The sequence below is a fragment of the Triturus cristatus genome, chromosome 2_1 (genome assembly GCF_964204655.1).
Source record: "Triturus cristatus chromosome 2_1, aTriCri1.1, whole genome shotgun sequence".
In the NCBI taxonomy this organism is placed as follows: Eukaryota; Metazoa; Chordata; class Amphibia; order Caudata; family Salamandridae; genus Triturus; species Triturus cristatus.
Genome location: NC_140581.1, coordinates 425,500,826 through 425,521,526, shown reverse-complemented (window position 1 = coordinate 425,521,526; position 20,701 = coordinate 425,500,826). Strand labels below are relative to the sequence as shown.

Below are 20,701 nucleotides of genomic sequence, written 5' to 3'. Positions count from 1 at the left end.
CAACTGCTTTGGCCCCAGCCCTACCGGCCTGTTGACCCTCGAACCTGCTCCTGCTCCAACCCGGCATTTCTTGTGGCCAGTAACCTCACAAACACCGGAGGACCTGGCTACCTTTTGACTCTAAACCCCTGGGACTCCCATGAGTAGAGGCTCCACTCAAAATCTACTTCTAATCGCTGGCAGCAGCCCGGAACCGCGAACCCTTCACACTCTGCACCCGCCAAGCCTGGCCTGTACCGGAGTGAACAAAGACCCTGAGGACGACCCCACGGCGACTGTGACCCCAAATCAGGCACCCAAAGACCTCCCTCGACACTCCTGAAGAAGCCTGTAGCCTCAGAACCAGGTGCCCCCCCCCAACGGTGATCAACAGAGGGTAAGATTTCCCGACACCAAAAGGCACCCCTGCACCCAGCGCCCCGCGGTCCCCTCTGCCCAATCCCGGGGTACCTACCTATCCTCCAACTACCCAACTTACCTCTCGAAGTGGTGGTGGCAACTGAAGAATCTTCGTCCCCGAGCTTGCAGTCTTTTTCTAAACCGTAGATTTCCCATTGAAATCAATTGAGCGCCCAAAGGCTCAAAAGCACCCTGCACCCAGCCGCCCGAGTGGCCCTGGCAGTGCAACCTCTACACCTATCTACTTCCCCACTTGCCCTGAGTAAGTGACCAGGAGCCCAGCACCCACAGCCGCGTGGCCTGCTAGTTGGCATCCACCAACCAAGGCCCCCCTACCTCTCATAGGATAACATTGGGCCTAACTCTCTCTGCACCCGGCCACCCTTGTGCCGCTGATGGTGAACCAACTGTACCTACCTAACCCTGGGAGACCGCCGAGTCTATGCCCAGAACCTTAACTCTGCCAGTGGAGTACTTACCTTTAAACCGATAACTCAATCTTCTCCATAGGGTAACATTGACTGGTTTTTCCTGAAAATTCTTCCAAGTGAGGACTTTTCAAAACTTAAAATATTCACCAAAAATCAGCCGAGTAACGAAAACGAAAATACTCACCTGCTATTAGGTGAGCTCCCAGTGCTGGATCTTGGTGCCCAGCACTGACTTACCAGTAACCCAATTCTCTCCCATAGGAAATCATTGACTATTTTTCTGTGAAATTTCTTCTAAGTGTCAATTTCTGCAGAATTTAAATATTCTTTAAAAATCGTATCATTTCTGAAAATGTAATTACTTACCTGTTTTGGATAAAGGTCCCAGTACGGAGTCTAGGCATCCAGTACTGGATTACAAAAGTAACGAGAACATACTGTACCTGCAACTTGAATTTTCTGCCATAGGGAATCATTGACTGTTTTCTATGAAATATTTTCTAAGTGTCAACTGTTAAAACAGAAAAATATTGTCAAAAATCATCACAGTAATTAAGTCGCCTTTTGTCACTTGATTCCAAGTACTGACCCTGGACTGAATCTAGGATCCAGTCCTGGAATTCCAAAAGTAATCCTAAAAGTAAACTGTTGCAAATAACTTGAAACTTCCAATGAACTCAAAGCATTATTGTGTTCAACATTGTGTTGCCTATTGCAACCACTTGTAACTTTCTACAAAAGTCAACTGCATATTGCAAAAGTATTTGCATAAAGCATCTCATTCTGAGAAAGTATATTTTAATACCGATTGTTGGTTCTAAAATAAAACAAGCATATATTTTTTATATATAAACCATTGGCCTAGAGTTCAGTTATTGAGTGTGTGAGACCATTTGCTGACTGAGTGTGTGCAACAAATGCTTTACACTGTCTTCGGATACTGCCTTACTGCTCGACCAGGCTACCACTTTAGAGAGTAAGGTTATATCTAACTTTAGCCTCTGCCAAACCTCTGGGGACTGTGGGCTCTGTGCACCCTGTACCTATTTGGGAACAGTATATACAGAGCCACTTTCTCACATCATGCACATGTGCCCACACTACTGGCATAGGGCACCCAGCTAGAGGGTTGACTGAGGTATGCCAGGGCAGTGTGTGTTGTGGGCATGACACACAGGGATGTGTGCCATGTCTACTCCATAGGGCAAGGTTAGTCTGATCACCTTTCGTTTGAGGGTGTGGGGGGGGGTTGTGTGAGAAAGTGTCATCTTTCTTACATGGTATGCCCCCACCTTTTGCTAAATTGCTGATGTACTTTGACGGAGTATGCCCTGGGCTTTTGCCAATCGGGTACCCAGGGCCTGTGTTCCTTCCCCAAATCTGCATGAAGCCTAAACCCAGTTGGTATCTCTGGCCCTGGGTACCCTAGGTACCCAGGCCCTGTGACCAGAGAAGGCCCCTAAGGGCTGCAGCTCTTATTGTGCCTCCCTCAGAGGCCCTGTACCCTGACACACACACACACTGCCTTTGCAGGCTGAGTGTCTTGGTGCAGGACTCTTCATTGTCTAAGTGGAAGAACCTGGAAAGTCCGTCGGCATTGACATAGCCAGTCCTTGGTCTGTGTTCCACTTCAAAGTCCATTCCCTGTAGGGAGATAGACCACCTTAGTAGTTTTAGATTTTCCCCTTTCATTTGCATTAGCCATCTGAGAGGTCTGTGGTCAGTTTGAACCAGGAAGTGAGTACCAAAACAGGTATGGCCTCAACTTCTTCTGGGACCAAAACACAGCAAAGGCCTCCCTCTCAATGGCACTCCAACGCTGCTCTCTGGGGAGAAGCCTCCTGCTTATAAAAGCAACAGGTTGGTCATGGCCTTCATCGTTGGTCTTTGATATCCCTAGCTCAGAGGCATCAGTCTGCACTATGAACTGCTTGGCATAATCTGGAGCTTTTAGAATTGGTGCAGAGCACATTGCTTCTTTCAGGGTGTCAAAAGCCTTTTGGCAACTAACTGTCCAGTTAACCTACTTGGGCATCTTCTTGGAGGTGAGTTCTGTGAGGGGAGTCACAAAGGACCCATATCCCTTCACAAACCTCCTGTAGTACCCAGTCAAGCCAAGGATTGCCCTGACTTGAGTCTGGGTTATTGGAGCTTCCCAGTCCAGGATGGCCTGGATCTTGGGTTGTAAGGGTTGTACCTGGCCTCCACCAACAAGGTGGCCCAAGTACACCACAGTGTCCTGCCCTATCTGGCATTTGGATGCCTTGATAATGAGGCCTGCATTTTGCAGAGCCTCTAGAGCCTTCCCAAGGTGTATCAGGTGATCCTGCCAGGTGGAGCTAAAGACAACAATATCATCAAGATAAGCTGCACTAAAGGACTCCAACCTAGCCAGGACTTGGTTCACCAACCTCTGAAAGGTGGCAGGGGCATTCTTTAGCCCAAAAGGCATCACAGTGAACTGATAATCCCCATCAGGTGTGGAGACTGCTGTTTTCTCTTTTGCTCCTGGGGCTATGCCAATCTGCCAGTACCCTGCAGTTAAGTCAAAAGGTACTGAGAAATTTGGCTGCTCCCAATTATCTATCAATTCATCTTCTCTCGGAATAGGGTGAGCATCTGTCTTGGTGACAGATTTGAGCCCTCTATAGTCAACAAAAAACCTCATTTCTCGCTTTCCACCCCGTTGATGTGGTTTGGGGACCAGAACCACTGGGCTAGCCCACGGGCTCTCAGAGGGTTCAATAACCCCAAACTCCAGCATCTTGCTGACTTCAGCTTTGATGCTTTCCTTGACTTGGTCTGACTGACGATAGATCTTGATTTTGACCGGTGCACTGTCACTAGTGTCCACATCTTGGACACACCAGTTTGTCAGACCAGGGGTCAGGGAAAAGAGGCTAGCATACTGCTGCAAGACTTGATTGCAGTCAGTCTGTTGTTGGGCAGAGAGGGTGTCTGAGAAGATCACACCATCTACTGACCCATCTTGTGGGCTGTAGGAGAGGAGGTCAGGGAGAGGTTCACTCTCTGCTTCCTGCTCCTCATCAGTCACCATCAGCATGGTGATGTCAGCCCTGTCATTGTAGAGCTTGAGGCAGTTCACATGGATGACCCTCTTGGGTGTCCTCCTAGTGCCCAGGTCAACTAGATAGGTGACCTCACTCTTTCTTTCTAGGATAGGGTAAGGGCCACTCCATTTGTCTTGGAGAGCCCTTGGTGCCACTGGCTCCAAAACCCACACCTGTTGCCCAGGTTGAAAATCAGATAGTGCAGCTTTTTGGTCATACCAGTGCTTCTGAAGCTCCTGGCTGGCCTCAAGATTCTTGGATGTATTTTCCATGTACTCAGCCATTCTGGACCTTAGGCCAAGCACATAGTCCACTATGTCTTGTTTGGGCTCTTGGAGAGGTCTCTCCCAGCCCTCCTTTAAAAGACAAAGTGGTCCCCTCACAGCATGACCAAACAGAAGTTCAAAGGGTGAGAAACCTACTCCCTTCTGTGGCACCTCTCTGTAAGCGAAAAGCAGGCATGGCAACAGGACATCCCATCTCCTCTTGAGTTTTTCAGGGAGTCCCATGATCATGCCTTTCAAGGTCTTGTTAAATCTCTCAACAAGGCCATTGGTTTCTGAATGGTAGGGTGTGGTAAACGTGTACTGCACTCCACACTCCTTCCACATGTGTTGCAGGTAAGCAGACATGAAGCTGGAACCTCTGTCTGAAACCACCTCCTTAGGAAACCCTACTCTGGTGAAGACACCCATGAGGGCCTTGGCTACTGCAAGAGCTGTAGTAGTCCTAGGTGGAATTGCTTCAGGGTACCTAGTAGCATGATCCACTACTACTAGAATGAATTTGTTTCCGAAGGCTGTGGGAGGTTCAAGTGGACTGGCAGTGGAATCAGGGGGGCCTTTGGGTGGCCACCTTTCTTGCCACTGGCTAGACAGGTAAGACAGGAGCTGACAAACTCCTTCACCTTTTGGTGCATCTGGGGTCAGTATAAGTGACTAACTAGCCTTTCCCAAGTTTTGGTTTGCCCCAGATGTCCAGCTGGGGAGGGGGATGTCATGAGCCAAAGTTAGGAGGAACTCCCTGTACTTCTGTGGCACTACCACCCTCCTGGTGGTTCCAAGAGTGGGGTTTCTTGCCTCAGCATACAGTAATCCCTCTTCCCAATAAGCTCTGTGGGTACCACTGACATCTCCCTTTGCTTCTGAAACAGCTTGCTGCCTCGGGCATTCAAGAGTGGGACAGTCTTGCTGACCCTGGCACAGCTCTTCCCTAGTGGGTCCCCCTGGGCCCATGAGATCAACCTGGTAAGGGTCAAGCTCCATGGGCTCAGTTCCCTCTGGGGTGTCCAAGTCCTCTCCATGTGGAGAGGGGTCCGGAGTTGTTTGCTGTACAGAAGCTGGGTCCCAGTCTTTTTACCTTTTCCCTTGGTTGGTTGGGCCATACTTTCAGGCTCCAAACCTACTTTTTCACCCTTCCTCTTGCTCTGTACTCTAGTTTGCACACACACCAATTCAGGGATAGACAGCACGGCGGCATGGGTCTTTAGCTCAACCTCAGGCTGAGGTTTCCAGGTCATTTCCTAGCAGACATGCAGCTGGTAACTTTGGAGAGACCACTACCTGTTTCAGGCCAGTAACCCCCCTCCCCCTCCCCCCCCCCCACCCCCCACCCTAATGTCACCATAGCCATTGGATGATTAGTGGTAACTGTCAGCATTGGTGAGTGGGAAAGTTTTCCCAATCAAGTATTGCTCAGGGGAAACCAGTGTGTCTCTCACCATAGTGACCCTGGCTCCTGTATCCCTCGGAGCTTCTATCCTAGTTCCATTCACCCAGGGGTATTGCAAATACTTCTTTAAGTTGGGTGGCCAAGCAGCTACAGTGGCAAACTCCACTTCCCCTTCTGAAACTAGAACTGCTTCAGTGTGCATCCTGATTTGCTCTCGGCACACTGCTGATCCCATCTGTAGACTTGCCACTCCAGGTGTAGCTGTACTGGTTGCCTTAGGGGCCTTGTTGTGAGGGCAAGATTTATCTACAGTTAAGTGTCCCAACTTCTTACAGTTGTTACCCCAGGCCTTTGTGGGATCAAAGTTCTTCCCGCTATAAGGTTGAGGCACATAGGGAGTAGTTTGGGACCCAACCCCCTGTACAGGTTTTTGGGGTCCTTTAGAGGACTCAGACTTTTTATCTTGGGGATTCTCACCACCTGTCCTCTAGGGAGGTTTTGTAACTTCCTTCTTCTGGTCACCCCCAGTGGCTGTCCTTGTCACCCTAGTCTTGACCCAGTGGTTTGCCTTCTTTCCCAATTCTTGGGGAGAAATTAGACCTAGGTCTACCAAATGCTGATAAAACTTTTCATTTGTGCAATTACCTAGTATATGTTCCTTCATAAATAAATTGTAGAGTCCAGTAAAATCATGCACATTATGTCCAGCTAACCAACCATCCAGGGTCCTCACTGAGTAGTCTACGAAGTCAATCCAGGACTGGGTCTGGGTTTTGTGAGCCCCCCTGAATCTAATTCTATACTCCTCAGTGGTGAGCCCAAATCCCTCAATCAGAGTCTTCTTCATGAGGTCATAGGACCCTCAATCTGGCCCAGAGAGGGTCAGAAGCCCGACTCTGCAGTTACCAGAGAACAGTTCCAACAGGAGTGCCCCCCAGAGAGTTTTCTTTACTCTTCTCATTTCACAAGCCCTCTCAAAGGCTGTGAACCACTTGGTCCACTTGGTGATGTAATCATCATCCTCAAAATTAGGGACAATCCCTTTGGGGATTTTAGGATCAGACGTTTCCTCCCTATCCTTAATTTTAGTATTGCTGCTACCATTGATGGGTGCTAAACCCATTTCCTTTCTTTCTCTAGAGCCAGGAGTCTGGACTCTAGATCCAATCTTTGGCCAGTTTTGCTAAAAGCTGTCCTCTTCACTGTTCCCCCAGTGAGTTCCCTGGTACCTGGTCCACCTATGTGGTCTCTAAGTTTCCAGAGATTGATTCTTGGAGTCAAGGGTATGGTAGCCCTTTCCTCCCTAGGGATTACTGGAGGGGGTCATTATCCTCCTCACCCTCCTTCCTGTCCTCATCTGACTGGTTGTCACCATGTTCAGATGGGTGGTCCTTGGCATACTCAGCCAGGAGCTCCTGGAGCCATTGTTTGAATGGATGCAGGCCCATTGGTACATTTTTAAGTTTGCATAGGGACCTCATTTCCTTGAAATACAAGTGTAAGTAAGGTGTGAGGTCGAGCTCCTCCACCAGGTCCTGCATGGTATTATCTTCACTAATAGCTGGGTTTCATTGAGACATTCTAACCTGACAGTTCCAACCATCTACCCTTTGTGAGAAAGTGGCTCTGTATATACTGTTCCCAAACAGGGTTTCCGGCCTTGCTTCCCGCCAGAGTGGGGGGTTGCAGTGGCCTGGGGAAGCTCACAGAGGCGACATACCTTTGAAGCTTCCCCCTGCCCATCCTGGGGTGAGGAGATTTAGCACCTCGCCCAGGATGTGCATTGTTGCAGGCCCAGGAGAGCAGGGGCTCTCCTACCCAGGGGTCCAGCAACATGTCTGCTGTGTGGCAGCCTAGGCAGCCTCAGAACAGACGTGGATTGTGGGTTAGGTTTCAAGGGGTCTCTCTAAGATGGCCTCTGTGGTGCTTGGTACATTAAATCCCACACTGGCATCAGTGTGGATTTAATGTGCTGAGCAGTTTGATACCAAACTTCTCAGGATTCAGTGCTGCCATTATGGTGCTGTGGAGTTCGTGTTTAACAAGCTCCCAGCACCATGTACTCTTGAAGGGCAGCTCTGCACTTACAGTGCCCAGGAATTGACCTGGGTTCTGTAGGGGCACAGGGCTCCTGCCTCTGTGCCCACACCACTGGCATAGGGCACCCAGCTAGAGGGATGGCGGATGTATGCCAGGGCAGTGTAGGTTGTGGGCATGGCACACAGGGATGCGTGCCATGTCGACTCTCTGTTTTGCCTTGTACCCAGACACTCAGCCTGCCAGGGCAGTGTGTGGGTGTTAGGGTACAGGGCCTCTAAGGGTGGCACAATGAGTGCTGCAGCCCTTAGAGGCCTTCCCTGGTCACAAGGCCCTGGGTACCTAGGGTACCATTTATCAGGGGCTGACATGTGGCCAGGGTTTGCCAATTTGGGTTTGGTTTGTTTTAGGGAAGGAACATAGGCCCTGGGCACCTGATTGGCAGGAGTCGAGGGCACACTCAGTCAAAGTACATTCAGCATTTTAGCAAAAAGTGGGGGCATACCATGCAAGAAAGATGGCACTTTCTCACACCCTTGACTATAGGGACTTATTTTTCTAAAATTCTAATGGGACTTAAGTAAGGCCTGTGAGAAAATGGCTCTGTATATACTGTTCCAAAATTGGTACATGGAAGATTTCTTCATCGACTGCGACATTGTGGTGTAGTGGGCCTGTCTTTGGATTCAGCGTGTCCTGAGCGTCTTCGGCAGGAACGCTGCGCAGGAGTCGCAGTTCTGATGATCTTCGGGAAGGCAGAGGTTGCACACGTTGCGTGGGTCGCGTTGTGGGTATTTGTGGTGGCACTTGGGGTATAATTTGAAAGAGATATTCTCCAAGACCCCTACCTTGCTATTTGTGGACCGGAGTGGTCCGCTGGGGTTTGAATGGGCGCTCTGCTCCTGCCTCTTGCTACGATGTCAGTGATCGATGATCTTTCGAATGATCTTTTGGTGATAATCTTTTTGGAGATTTTTTCGGGAAACTAAAACCTTTCTTCAGAGCTTCCCATCTTGCTTCCAGACCCAACGGCGGAAAAAAGAATCTGAAGATGGCCACCACACACGTCAACCTCCACGATACCGTCCGACGCCACACAGGGGACGTACCTGGCACCAAATGGTGGTGACAGCGACCAACAAAAAAACAACAACACAAACGACAATTTCGGACCCAACCTCTAGATGGTTGAAAGTTGCACAGCATGTGAATCAAGAAAAGGATTCACGCAGCAAAACAAGATTTAGACACAATTTGAACAACATTTCAAATCTATCACAATTAAGTTTCAGCTAATTAGGGCACAACCAGGGGTCGATAGCAAGTAAGCAACCCTAGAGTTTGGTGACTAATCTCCCACAATGCACTGCAAACACAAATGTGATTCTGTGTGCCCAATTCCAAATTTGTTGTGTCATCCTGGATAACGGAAGGGAGCGTGGTTCCTTCTCTTTTCTTACTGCAACACGACATTTGCAACTATAAAGACCACAGTTGTCTAATAGCTTTTGAACAATCTTCGGCCCTAAAGAAACGGCTGTGAGCAAACTGAAGAGTTCCTTAATTAATCATTCATACTGTCCTGCTGTGTCTCACATGTGTGTCCCATAAACTACCAGAGATACACCTGCACTACGAAAGCAGGTACACCCAGGGCACTCCCAATCAAGAAAGTCCTGCTTTCTGACCACTTACACTAGGCTGAACGCCCTGGTTTAGGTGGTAGCCGAATAGAAGCCTAGAGATGGAGCTTTTTTACCTGCAGCACTATGGGAAAGTCAACCAGCTCTCGCCATTAAAGGCCTCTCATTACTGGTTTCCTTTACCTCCGTCAGGTTAGACACAGTACCCCACATTGCCCTGTAACCACAAACATTCTAAAAACCACTAGGTTTCACACTGATTAATATTAATCATAACGAATAGTTTCTTACCTGTCGGTGTAGTTTTGCAGCTTGAAGATCTTTCTGGATTCACTATGCTGTGCATTATTCCGCGATCTTGTGGTTGGGTCCGGATTCGTAGTCTTTTCTTTGTTTTTTTTTTTTTTTTGTAGCCCAGGTGGGCGTCGACGTCCACCATTTGGTGCACCTCCCGTGACGTCGTCGTGCTTCCTGCGGAAGTCCCACCTTTGGGGCGCCATCTTCGGGTTCTTTTTTCCTTTCCTTTTTTTTTTTTTTTTTTTAACCCTAGGCGATTGATTAATCCTTCTTGTCCCTTTATCTGTATGTTTTCATTTCTTTGATCTTTTCCATTTTACCCCCTCTTCCTCCAGCCTCATCTTCCTGGCGGAGGTGGGTGGGTTCGCTAGTGAATCCAGAAAGATCTTCAAGCTGCAAAACTACACCGACAGGTAAGAAACTATTCGTTTTGCAGCGTGAATCTTTCTGGATTCACTATGCTGTGCATAGACTTTGTAGCGGTTTTCCTAATTCTTTGGCGGCTGGGTGGTAGATGAGCGTTGGTCGTTGAAAATGTGCTGAAGCACCTTCTGTCCAACCTGTGCTTCCTTGTTCATCTGAATGTCCACGCAGTAGTGTTTCGTGAACGTGTGCACAGATGCTCAAGTTGCCGCGAGGCATATGTCCTGGATGGGCGTGTTCGCCAGGAAGGCCACGGTGGCCCCTTTCTTCCTTGTGGAGTGAGCCTGCGGCCCCTCCGCTAGCTCCTGTCCAGCCTGTTTGTGGCAGAATTGAATAGTGAGGGCAATCCACCTTGCGATGGTGCCCTTAGTCACTGGCCTACCCATGAAGCTAGTAGCAAAGGACACAAACAGCTGTTTCGACTTCCTGAGTTCCTTGGTTCTCTCAATGTAGTGCATCACCGCTCTTCCGGCATCGAGGGTGTGCAGTGCCTTTTCTGCGTTTGTAGTCGGGTTTTGGAAGAAACTTGGTATCTGGATACTCTGATTTATGTGGAACGCCGACACTACCTTGGGCATGAAGTGTGGGTCCGTTCTCAGGACTATTCTATCCTTGTGAATCTGAATGTAGGGTTCCTGCAGCGTTAGTGCTTGAAGCTCGCTCACCCTGCGTAGTGAGGTTATGGCCACCAGAAAGGCCGTTTTCATAGTCAACATCTGCAGTGTGGCCTTGTGAATGGGTTCAAACGGTGCCTTCATGAGCTCCGTCAGGACCACATTCAGATTCCATGCCGGCGGCGGCAACCTTTTCGGGGGGGCCATCCTTTTGGCTCCTTCCATGAATCTCCTCACCACCTGCGAGCTGAAGAAACTTCCACCTTTTTCACCTCTGGTGTAGGCCACGATGGCCGCTAGGTGTACCCTTAGTGATCTCGAGCAGAGGTTACTCTTTAGAAGGTGTGTGAGGTACCTCAGTACTGTTGAGTCTCTTGTCATTCTGTTTTGCAGGCCCTTTTTCCGGCACCACACAGTGAACCTCTTCCATTTTGCGCTGTAGCATTTTCGTGTTGTAGGTTTCCTCGCCTCCCGTAGCACTCGCATCGTGCTCGGCGGCAATCTTAGGTGTGCGAACTCTAGGTCTTCAGGAGCCATGCCGCCAGGTTGAGGGTCTCTGGCTCTGGGTGCAGGACCTCTCCGTTTTGCATTGAGAGCAGGTCCTTCCTCCTCTCGAACCTGTATGGGTCGCCTTGTGCCATTTCTTGAATTTGTGAGAACCATGTCTGCCTCGCCCACTGCGGAGCCACCAGGATCAGAGTCATGTTGCTGGTTCTGCACTTGTCGAGCACTCTGTGCAACAGGGGTATCGGTGGAAAGGCGTAGGCAAATGTCCTCGACCAGCTTATCCATAGGGCATTTCCCTTGGATTGCTGATCTGGTTGCCTGGACGCGAAGCTTTGGCATTTTGCATTGTGGCGTGTTGCAAATAGGTCTATTGTGGGAGTCCCCCATCTCCGGAAGAGTTTCTCCGTTTCCTGGCCATTGAGCTCCCACTCGTGTGATGCTGAGGTCTGCCTGCTTAGCCAGTCTGCCTCCACATTGTCCTTCCCCGGTAGGTGAATTGCCAGTAGATCTATCCTGAGAGGTATGGCCCATCTCCAAATCTCCTGAGCTAGGGATGAGAGTGGGAACGACTGTGTCCCCCCTTGTTTGTTGATGTAGAACATCGCCGTGGTGTTGTCTGTTTGGACCAACACCCTCTTGTTGAACAGGTGTCTCTGGAATGCCTTCAGGGCTAGCAGGATTGTTTTCAACTCGAGGTAGTTGATATGGCGGACCGCATCTGCTGGGGCCCATAGACCCCTCACTCTGAGGTTGTCCATGTGCGCTCCCCATCCCTTCTGCGATGCGTCCGTGGTAATGGTCACTGTTGGGATTGGTGGTGTCAGGCTTCTCCCTGTTGTTATGTTGTCTCTGTTCCACCAAGTTATCTCCTCCTGCACTGCGTGCGTAACAACCACTAGATCCTCCCAACTTCCGTTTGCTTGTGACCATTGCTGTTGTAGCCATTCCTGGAATGGTCTCATGTGCAGGCGTACATTTGGCACCAGCTGGATACAGGACGCCATCATCCCCATCATCTTGCTCACAGCCCTCACTGTCAGAGCTCGCCCCTTCTGGTAGAGCTTCGCCTCCTTCAGTAGAGCCTCTGTCCTCCTGTCGCTGGGCACTACTGTACTGTTGCGGGAGTTGATCTTTGCCCCCAGGAAAATCTTCACCTGCTCCGTTTCCATCGATGATTTTCCCCAGTGGATCGAGAATCCCAGATCCGTGAGGGTGTCTGTCACGCGTTTTGCGTGCCTCTCGCACTTTTCGCGTGAGTTTGCCTTGACCAGCCAGTCGTCCAAGTAGGGGTAGACATGTATTCCCTGCCTTCGTAGGTGCGCCGCTACCGCCGACAGGCATTTTGTAAAGACCCTTGGTGCGGATTTTAATCCGAAGGCCAGGGTCGTGAACTGGTTCCTGTTCGATGTTGAATCTTAGGAGGCCCTTGTGCCTTCTGTTTATTGGGATGTGAAGGTAGGCATCCTTGAGGTCCACGGTGACCATGAAGTCCCCTTCTCTTATCTGTGGCAGAACCTCCTGCAGTGAAGTCATTTTGAACCTTTGCGTTCTGATGAACTTGTTTAGGTAACGGAGGTCTAGTATGGGTCTGAGGTCTCCGTCTACCTTCGGAACCACGAAGTAGTTTGAGTAGACCCCCTTGTTGCGTTCTCTGAACGGCACTGTCTCTATGGCTCCCTTTTGCAGGAGTTTCCGCGTTTCTTCTGTGAGTATTGCCAGTTCTTGGGCCGATCTCAGTCTTCCCTTTGGTTTCCTGTTTGGAGGTCTTTTCTCCAACTCTACGCAGTATCCGTACTGCACAATGTTCCGTATCCACTTGTCTGTGGTTATACGCCGCCACTCCTGAAGGTAGAACCTCAGTCTTCCGCCTACTGGTGTCGTATGCTCGTAGGCTCTTGATTCTTCTCTTCCCCCTGATGACACTTTTTTGCGCCTCACCCTTGGGGTCCTGACGAGGGTAGGCGTCCTCTTGCGTGCTGAGTCACTTAGTCGAGGGCTGTTCGCCCCCTCTCCTCCTTTGGCCACGTCCGTTCCCTCTCCCGCGAAAGGACTGGCCCCGAGGTTGATATTGCCAGTTTTGCTTCTGCTGACCTTGTCCGTGACCTTCACCCTGCTGACTTTGTTGGAATGCCTGGTGCGACGTCCCCTGCTGGCTTCCTCCCCTACCGTAGGGTCTCCTCGAGGGATTTCCTCGCCTCATTCCCCTCAGCTGTAGGGCCCCCATGGACCTCGCCGTCTCGTTTTCTTTTTTCAGCTGGGTGAGCTTGTCGTCCACTGTTGCTCCGAACAGTGTCTCTCCGTTGAAGGGGGTGCCCAGGATGTTGTTCTGCACTTCCGGTTTGAATCCCGAGATTCTTAGCCATGCATGCCTCCTCTCTGTGACCCCTATGGCCATGAGTCTTGCTGAAGTCTCTGCCCCATCCAACGCCGTCTTTATACAGGAGTTGGCGATGTTCTTGCCTTCGTCTATCAGGTGAGAGGCTCTCTGGCGGTATTCTTCGGGGAGGTGCTTTACTAGCTCCCCCATCTCATCCCAGTGCTGGTATTGGTGTCTATTGAGGAGTGCAATTGAATTCGCCATGCGCCAGTGCATTGCGGCGTTCCTCTCGACCTTTCTTCCTGTGAGGTCAATCCTCCTGCTCTCCTTATCCGGAGGTGGGCCCGAAGTTGCTGGTACGTTGGCCCTTCTCCTGGCCGTGGAGGCTATGATGGAGTCCGCGGTCACGCTACCCTTGATGTAAGGGGGGTCCAGGGAGGAGTGCTTATATTTCTTCTCTGTCCTGGGCGTGATCGACCGGCAGGTCGCAGGTTCCTTGAAGGCTTCTCTCCCCTGATTCATCACGCTTTGTAGCATGGGGAGGAACTGGCTCCTTGTCTGGATGGGGAGCAGTGTCTCGACGAGAAAATCGGCTTTCGGTTTCTCCTCGTCGAGTTTTACGCCGAAGGCCATTGCTGCGCTCCTGACCACCATATTGTAGACCCCGATGTCGTCGGGTGGCGAAGGCCTCGAAGGGTACGTGTCCACGGGCTCCTCCGGGTTTTCGGTGTCGAGATCGTGCCATTCGACGTCGTTGCTGGTAGATGCCGCCGATTCGTAGAACGACCGTTGGTCTTCTTCCTCGGCTTCTCCCTCATAATAGGGCTCTTCTTCCTCTTCGAGATCCCTTGTCAGCCCTTCGGCGTCGAACTCGTCTTCGCCCTCACCGACGTCCGCCGATGAAACCGTTGGAATCTTGAATTCCTTCATCCTGGCGTCGAACTCCTTCTTCCTTTGAAGGATGTTCTCCATTTCGGCCTCGAGCCGCCTCTTCTTTTTCTCCATCTCGGAGATGCTTTCGGCGTCGACCGCGGGTCTTTTCGATGAAACTTGCGTCGACGTCGAGCGTTCTTTCTGCGTCGATCGGCCCGTTTCATGGGATGCTTTCGACGACCCTTGCCTTTCGGCGTCTTTCGGCACCAGGGAGTCCTTTTCTAAGGATCCGCTCGGCCTCTTGTCCTTGGTTCCCCCTTTGGACGTCGAAGTTTTCGGCGCCGGGGCTCCCTTCGTGGACTTTGACTCAGTTTTTCTCGAGTCACCCTCGTGTTGTCGAGGTGCTTTCTGTTTTGCGCTTGACGATTCTCTTACCTCGTCTTCTTTTTTCTTGTCGGTCTCTACGACCGTGAAGTTTTCGGCTGTCTCGGCGACGTTGTCCTCGTCGTCCGTGGAGAGGCCCAGATCGTAGAGCGTCGGGGGCTTCCCCTTGCCCTCCATGTTGGCGTTGGCTCTTCTCTGCCGCTCTCTCACCCTGAGTGTCTTCGGCGCGAAGGCTGAGCAGGCGTTGCAGTCGATACTCTGGTGATCGACCGGTAGGCAGAGGTTGCAGACCGGATGCTGGTCTTTCTGCGCGAACTTGTGGTGGCAGTTTGGGCAGAACTTGAATGGCGTCTTGTCCATTGCGCTCAGGGTCTCTGAGCGTGCATTCTCCAAGGCCGTCGAAGAAAAGGGGTGCTGGTCCTCCTTTCTTCGCGCTCCTGAAGAAATCTCTTCCTTTCCTGATATCTTCTAGTGATTCTATCGACGAAACTCGCTTTTCTTCCTTCTTCCTTCGAGTGTAATTCTGGAGCTTCCCGATGACGATCCAGACCCAACGGCGGAAAAAAGAATCTGAAGATGGCGCCCCAAAGGTGGGACTTCCGCAGGAAGCACGACGACGTCACGGGAGGTGCACCAAATGGTGGACGTCGACGCCCACCTGGGCTACAAAAAAAAAAAAAAAAAACAAAGAAAAGACTACGAATCCGGACCCAACCACAAGATCGCGGAATAATGCACAGCATAGTGAATCCAGAAAGATTCACGCTGCAAAAAGTATTATTCAATTAATAAATAAATATCAAAGGATAGCAGTGCATGTACCTGGTTCAATAACTGCAGAAATGATTGACTGGGCTTCTCTTACTCTTTTCATAACTTCTTCTAGCTCCTTGGCAGCAGCTTGTGGAGTCATCTCTGGAGGTTTCACTATTGCATTGTTAGAATGATTTATTCTAAAAATGAAACCAGAAAAGATTGTTCATTATTAAATGTTAGAAAAGCGAACACATCTTAACTTATGTCAGTTATTTCTTCATAAAAAATGTAGCTTACATAACTAGAAATTGATAAAAATTCACGTCTGTTGGGTGTAGACAGAGGACATCACTACTAATGTAAATTTGACTAATTAGAGTGCGATTTGAAATTTTTTTTTTGTAATAAGTCAACTTTTCGGGATCGCCACAGCTCGTCTCCAGTACAGTTCCAAACTTGCCCTATTACAAGAAGAGAGTCTGGGAAATCGACCTACAGACAAGCTGGAACTGTCTGGAGAAGCAGCTGTATCAGGACCACCAGTGCGAACTCTGAAAGAGGGACTACTGCTTAAGCCTAGCCCCGTGGTGACGGGAGCTGCATAAGACAATAAAATAAAAACAGCACTAGGGCACAAGAACTGATTGAGTGAGGGAGGGGGTTTGCCTCTTCCTAGCCTTCACCATCACACTCTGAGCAACATGGACAGAGTCTTAGCCAAGAACAGCATGAGACAAAACCTGCCGTTGGATCGGAGGGAAGTTTGAAAACTCCCAATCCAACTGCTCCTAGTTCGAATAGTCAGGAGTATCCGATATCTCCACCATGGAGTCTACACTATCTCTTGACTCTTCTTTATGGTGATGAAACTGAAAATATCTTTAGACATCGGTGCATCTTTGCCCTGCATAAAGGGTAGGTGGTTTTAGAGAGACCTCAGAGCGACAATAGCACACAGGAGGCAGGTGTGCACTAGCTAACTGTTGCCTGAACACAAGAGACAATTTATTTGGGCCAGGTGTTGCAAACTGCCAGTGGCATGATGTAGGAAGCTGGCTCTGTATATACTATAGCAATGTGAGGTATAAGTTGCACACAGTTCAGTGGCACCCAAAAGGTAGGCAGAGGTAAAGTAGATAGCACCTTACACTCTATTTGTGGTAGTGTGGTCGAGCAGTAAGGCTTTATCAGAGGACAGTGTTAAGCATTTGTTGGACACACTAAGTCAGCAAATTAATTCACACACTCAAAGACTGAACTTCAGACCAATTGGTTTTGTATAAAAATATTCTTTTAGGTATTTTATTTTCTAGAACTAAGCAGGCCTGGCACAGGTAAGCAATAAATACTTTACAGTAGTAATGCAGTTTGTAAACAGTTTGAATTGTTGTGGCAACCTCTGACCTGCCTCTAGCCTTCAGCCGACGCCTGCAGCCAAAATCCAGAAGTTACCCCCAACTGCAACCAGGCGCTGGTAAGAAGATCGACCCCAAAAGGCACCCCTGCACCCGACGCCCCACGGCCTTGTGTGTCCAAACCAACGGTGCCTAACCAATCCCTAACTTCCCAACTTACCTCTCAAAGTGGTGGTCGCACCCAGAAGACCTTCATCCCCAAGCCTGCAGTGTCTTTGCAAACCGGAGGTTCCCCATTTCAAACAGGGCACCCAACGTCGAAACAGCACCCGGCCGCCCTAGAGGCACTGAGGGTGCACCTTTGGTGCTACTTTGGTTCCCCATTTGCCCTGAGCTAAAGTCCAAGAGCTTTACTCCCACAGCCAAGTGGCCTGCTCGCCAGCAGCCACCAACCGGAGGCCTCCTATCCCCCATTGGATAACCTTGGGCATCAGCACTCTGCACCTGGCAGCCCTAGTGCCACTGAGGGTGTAACAAGAGTGCATCCTTGACCCTGGAGGAACCCTTGTTCTAATCCCAGAACCTCAACTCCAAAGACCGATTACTCACCTAAAAACAGAGAACACTATGCTTCTCCATAGGATAACATTGACTGTTTTTCTTGGAAAAGTTTCTAAGTGTGGAGTTCGGAAACCTGAAGAAATTCTTTAAAATTGCCCTAACATAAATGATTTTACTTACCTGTTTGCAGGAAATGTCCAGAGTAGGTATACTACTCTGAGTAAGAAAAAGTAATCTCAAAAGTAACTTAACTGTAATTTTATTGAAAAGCCCATTCAACTATGTACTGAATTTACAAAGTATTGCATTTCTCTGAAACCATACTGTAAGTCAAAGTGAATATACTATTAAAAGTCCAAACTATATTACAACTGTATATTTACTGCAAAGTACTTATCACTTACATGTGCCAGGCTTGCTTGGTTCTAGAAAATAGAAGAACTAAAATAATATTTTTATACAAAAACAATTGGTCTGAAGTTCAGTCTTTGAGTGTGTGAATTAATTTGCTGACTGAGTGTAATCAATAAATGCTTAACATTTTTCTCTGATACTGCCTTACTGCTCGACCACACTACCACAAATAGAGAGTGAGGTGCTATCTACCTTTACCTCTGCTTACCTTTGGGGTGCACTATACCTCACTTTGGTATAGTTTATACAGAGCCAGCGTCCTACATTGGTAGTTCAGAGGTGGGATATACAGCTTTGCATTTGTTTGACTACTTGGTTACCACCTGATCACACAACAGAACTTTTAAATTGTCTTTAGAATTCTGATTTTTCAAATTGGCAATTTGCTTTGCAAAATTACTAAAAGTCTTGTTACGGCCTTGGTTAAGTCCCTTTAGAATTCTAGAAAACTAAAAGTCACTGTAACTAGGGTTAGAAGTTTTTTTAACTATGTCTCAAAACAAGAAGCCATCTTTTAGTGAAAATAACCACAATGACAGAGGACTTGGTTGAGGAGCTCGACCTCACCCCTTACCTTCACTTGTCTTTCAAGGAGATAAGGTCCCTATGTAAAATTAAAAACATAGCCATGGGGTCCCATCCCACTAAATAAAAGCTCCAGGAGCTGTTGGCTGGGTATGCTAAGGACCACCCATCTAAAAATGGTGAAGACCAGTCAGATGAGGAAGGAGAGGAATGGGATGACCTGGTAGATCACCCCCCTCCACTTCCTAGGGAGAAAAGGGTCCAAGTACCCTTGACTCCAAGACACAGGTGGATCAGGTACCATTGAGGACATGGAGAACAGCCTCAATGAGGACAGCCATTTAGTAAGACTGACCAAAATACTGGAAGGAGAGAGGAGAGAGGAGAGAGGAGAGAGGAGAGAGGAGAGAGGAGAGAGGAGAGAGGAGAGAGGAGAGAGGAGAGAGGAGAGAGGAGAGAGGAGAAGAGGAGGGGAGAAGAGGAGGGGAGAGGAGAGGAGAGAGAATATCCCCATATCCTTAGTATATCCCCAGGCGTCAGGCTGGATCCAGAAGAACAAGTTACTTACCTTCGGTAACGATTAATCTGTAAGAAACATTAGTTAGATTCCTCACCTTAGAATATCCCCAGGCGTCAGACTGGATCCGGAAGATTTTGCGTCAGCAATACCCCTTGCGCGTCGCTAGGCGTCGTCTGCGGCTCCGCGTCCGTCGTCGGCGTCGTGCGCCGGGATGACGTCGTCGGAGTACTTAGACGCCGCCCTCGCGCGCTGACGTCAGTTCTTGTACATAGCCTTCCGCGCCAGGAACGCAGAGCCATGCAAAGACCGACACTGGTGCCAACAATAAAATCTAGGGGCCTGAAAGGACAACCTTAACCCTAGATGTCAGTTCGCAGAACGGGGAGGATGGGTGGGTCGGTGAGGAATCTAACTAACTAATGTTTCTTACAGATACATCGTTACCGAAGGCAAGTAACTTGTTCATCTGAAAGAAACTCGTTAGTTAGATTCCTCACCTTAGAATAGATACCCAAGCAATACCATCCCCGGTGGTGGGTCTGCGAACCAAGATCACACCAGAAAGTCCTGGAGGACAGAACGGCCAAAGAAGCCATCCCTCCGGACTTGGCTGTCAAGGCAATAATGCCTGGCAAACGTGTGTAGCGAAGCCCACGTCGCCGCCTGACAGATGTCCTGCAAAGGGACACCCCGTCCCAAAGCAGTAGTAGCCGCTGTGGCCCGAGTGGAGTGGGCTCGCAGCCCAACAGGAGGGTCCTTTTTTGCCAAGGAATAACAAATTTTGATGCACAAAACGACCCACCGAGAGATGGTCCGTTTGTGCACAGCTTTCCCCTTCTTAGCACCCACGTATCCAACGAAAAGTTGGTCGTCCACCCGGAACTGCTTAGTGCGGTCCAAATAAAAGGAGAGCGTACGTTTTGGGTCCAGACGGTGGAGCCTCTCTTCCTCTTTGGAAGGATGCGGAGGCGGAAAGAAGGTGGGCAAGGTGACAGACTGCCCAAGATGAAATGGAGTCACCACTTTCGGAAGAAAGGAGGGACGAGGCCGAAGGACAACCTTGTCCGGATGAACAGAGAGAAAAGGAGGCTTTGAAGATAAAGCCTGGAGCTCACTCACCCGTCTAGCCGAGGTGATGGCTACCAGAAAAGCAGTCTTAAGAGTCAGAAGACGAAGAGGACAATTGTGAAGAGGCTCGAAGGGAGCGCACATCAGGAATGTCAAGACAAGATTCAAGTCCCACTGAGGCATTACAAAAGGGACAGGAGGGAACGTGTGAGTAATGCCTTTTAGAAAGCGTGAAACTACAGGGGACTTGAAAAGAGAAGGCTGATCAGGAAGCCGTAAGAAGGCAGAGATGGCAGCAAGATAACCTTTCAGGGTGCCCAGGGCAGAGCCCTGCCGGGCCAAAGAAAGAAGAGGAGAACCTCAGAAAGAGGGGCGGAAAGGGGATCCACAGCCTTTGCTGTGCACCATGCCACAAATTTGTTCCACCGGCAGGCGTATACCGTCTTTGTGGAGGGACGCCTGGCTGCCAGAATGATATCACAGACTTCAGGAGGCAAGTCAAATGGCATCAACTGCCGCCGCTCAATCTCCACGCATGGAGGTGGAGGCTGGACAGGTTCGGGTGGAGGACCGTCCCCTGCTGCTGCGACAGAAGATCCTCCCGACGGGGCAGACGTATCGGAGGATCGGTCAACATACTGAGTAGCTCGGGATACCAGTACCTTCGTGCCCAATCCGGAGCCACCAAGATGACTTGGGCCCGGTCGTGCCCGATCTTCTTCAGCACTCTGGGCAGAAGTGGTATAGGCGGAAAGGCGTACAACAGACCGCAACGCCACTCGCGACGAAAAGCGTCGCCGAGCGAGTGCCGCCTTGGAAATTCCAACGCGCAGAA

The 20,701-nt window shown here is 49.7% G+C and overlaps 1 protein-coding gene across 8 annotated transcripts in view; it reads right to left on the bottom strand.

Moving 5' to 3' along the window:
- The window catches only part of SREK1 (splicing regulatory glutamic acid and lysine rich protein 1), a 530,578-nt gene that overhangs the window by 331,889 nt on the left and 177,988 nt on the right, over positions 1-20,701 (bottom strand). For all 8 annotated transcript variants that reach the window (XM_085631944.1, XM_085631886.1, XM_085631876.1 and 5 more), the window contains one exon: positions 15,490-15,620. In XM_085631944.1, the coding sequence (XP_085488070.1) occupies positions 15,490-15,620 (131 nt within the window). The remainder of the gene's footprint in view (positions 1-15,489; positions 15,621-20,701) is intronic.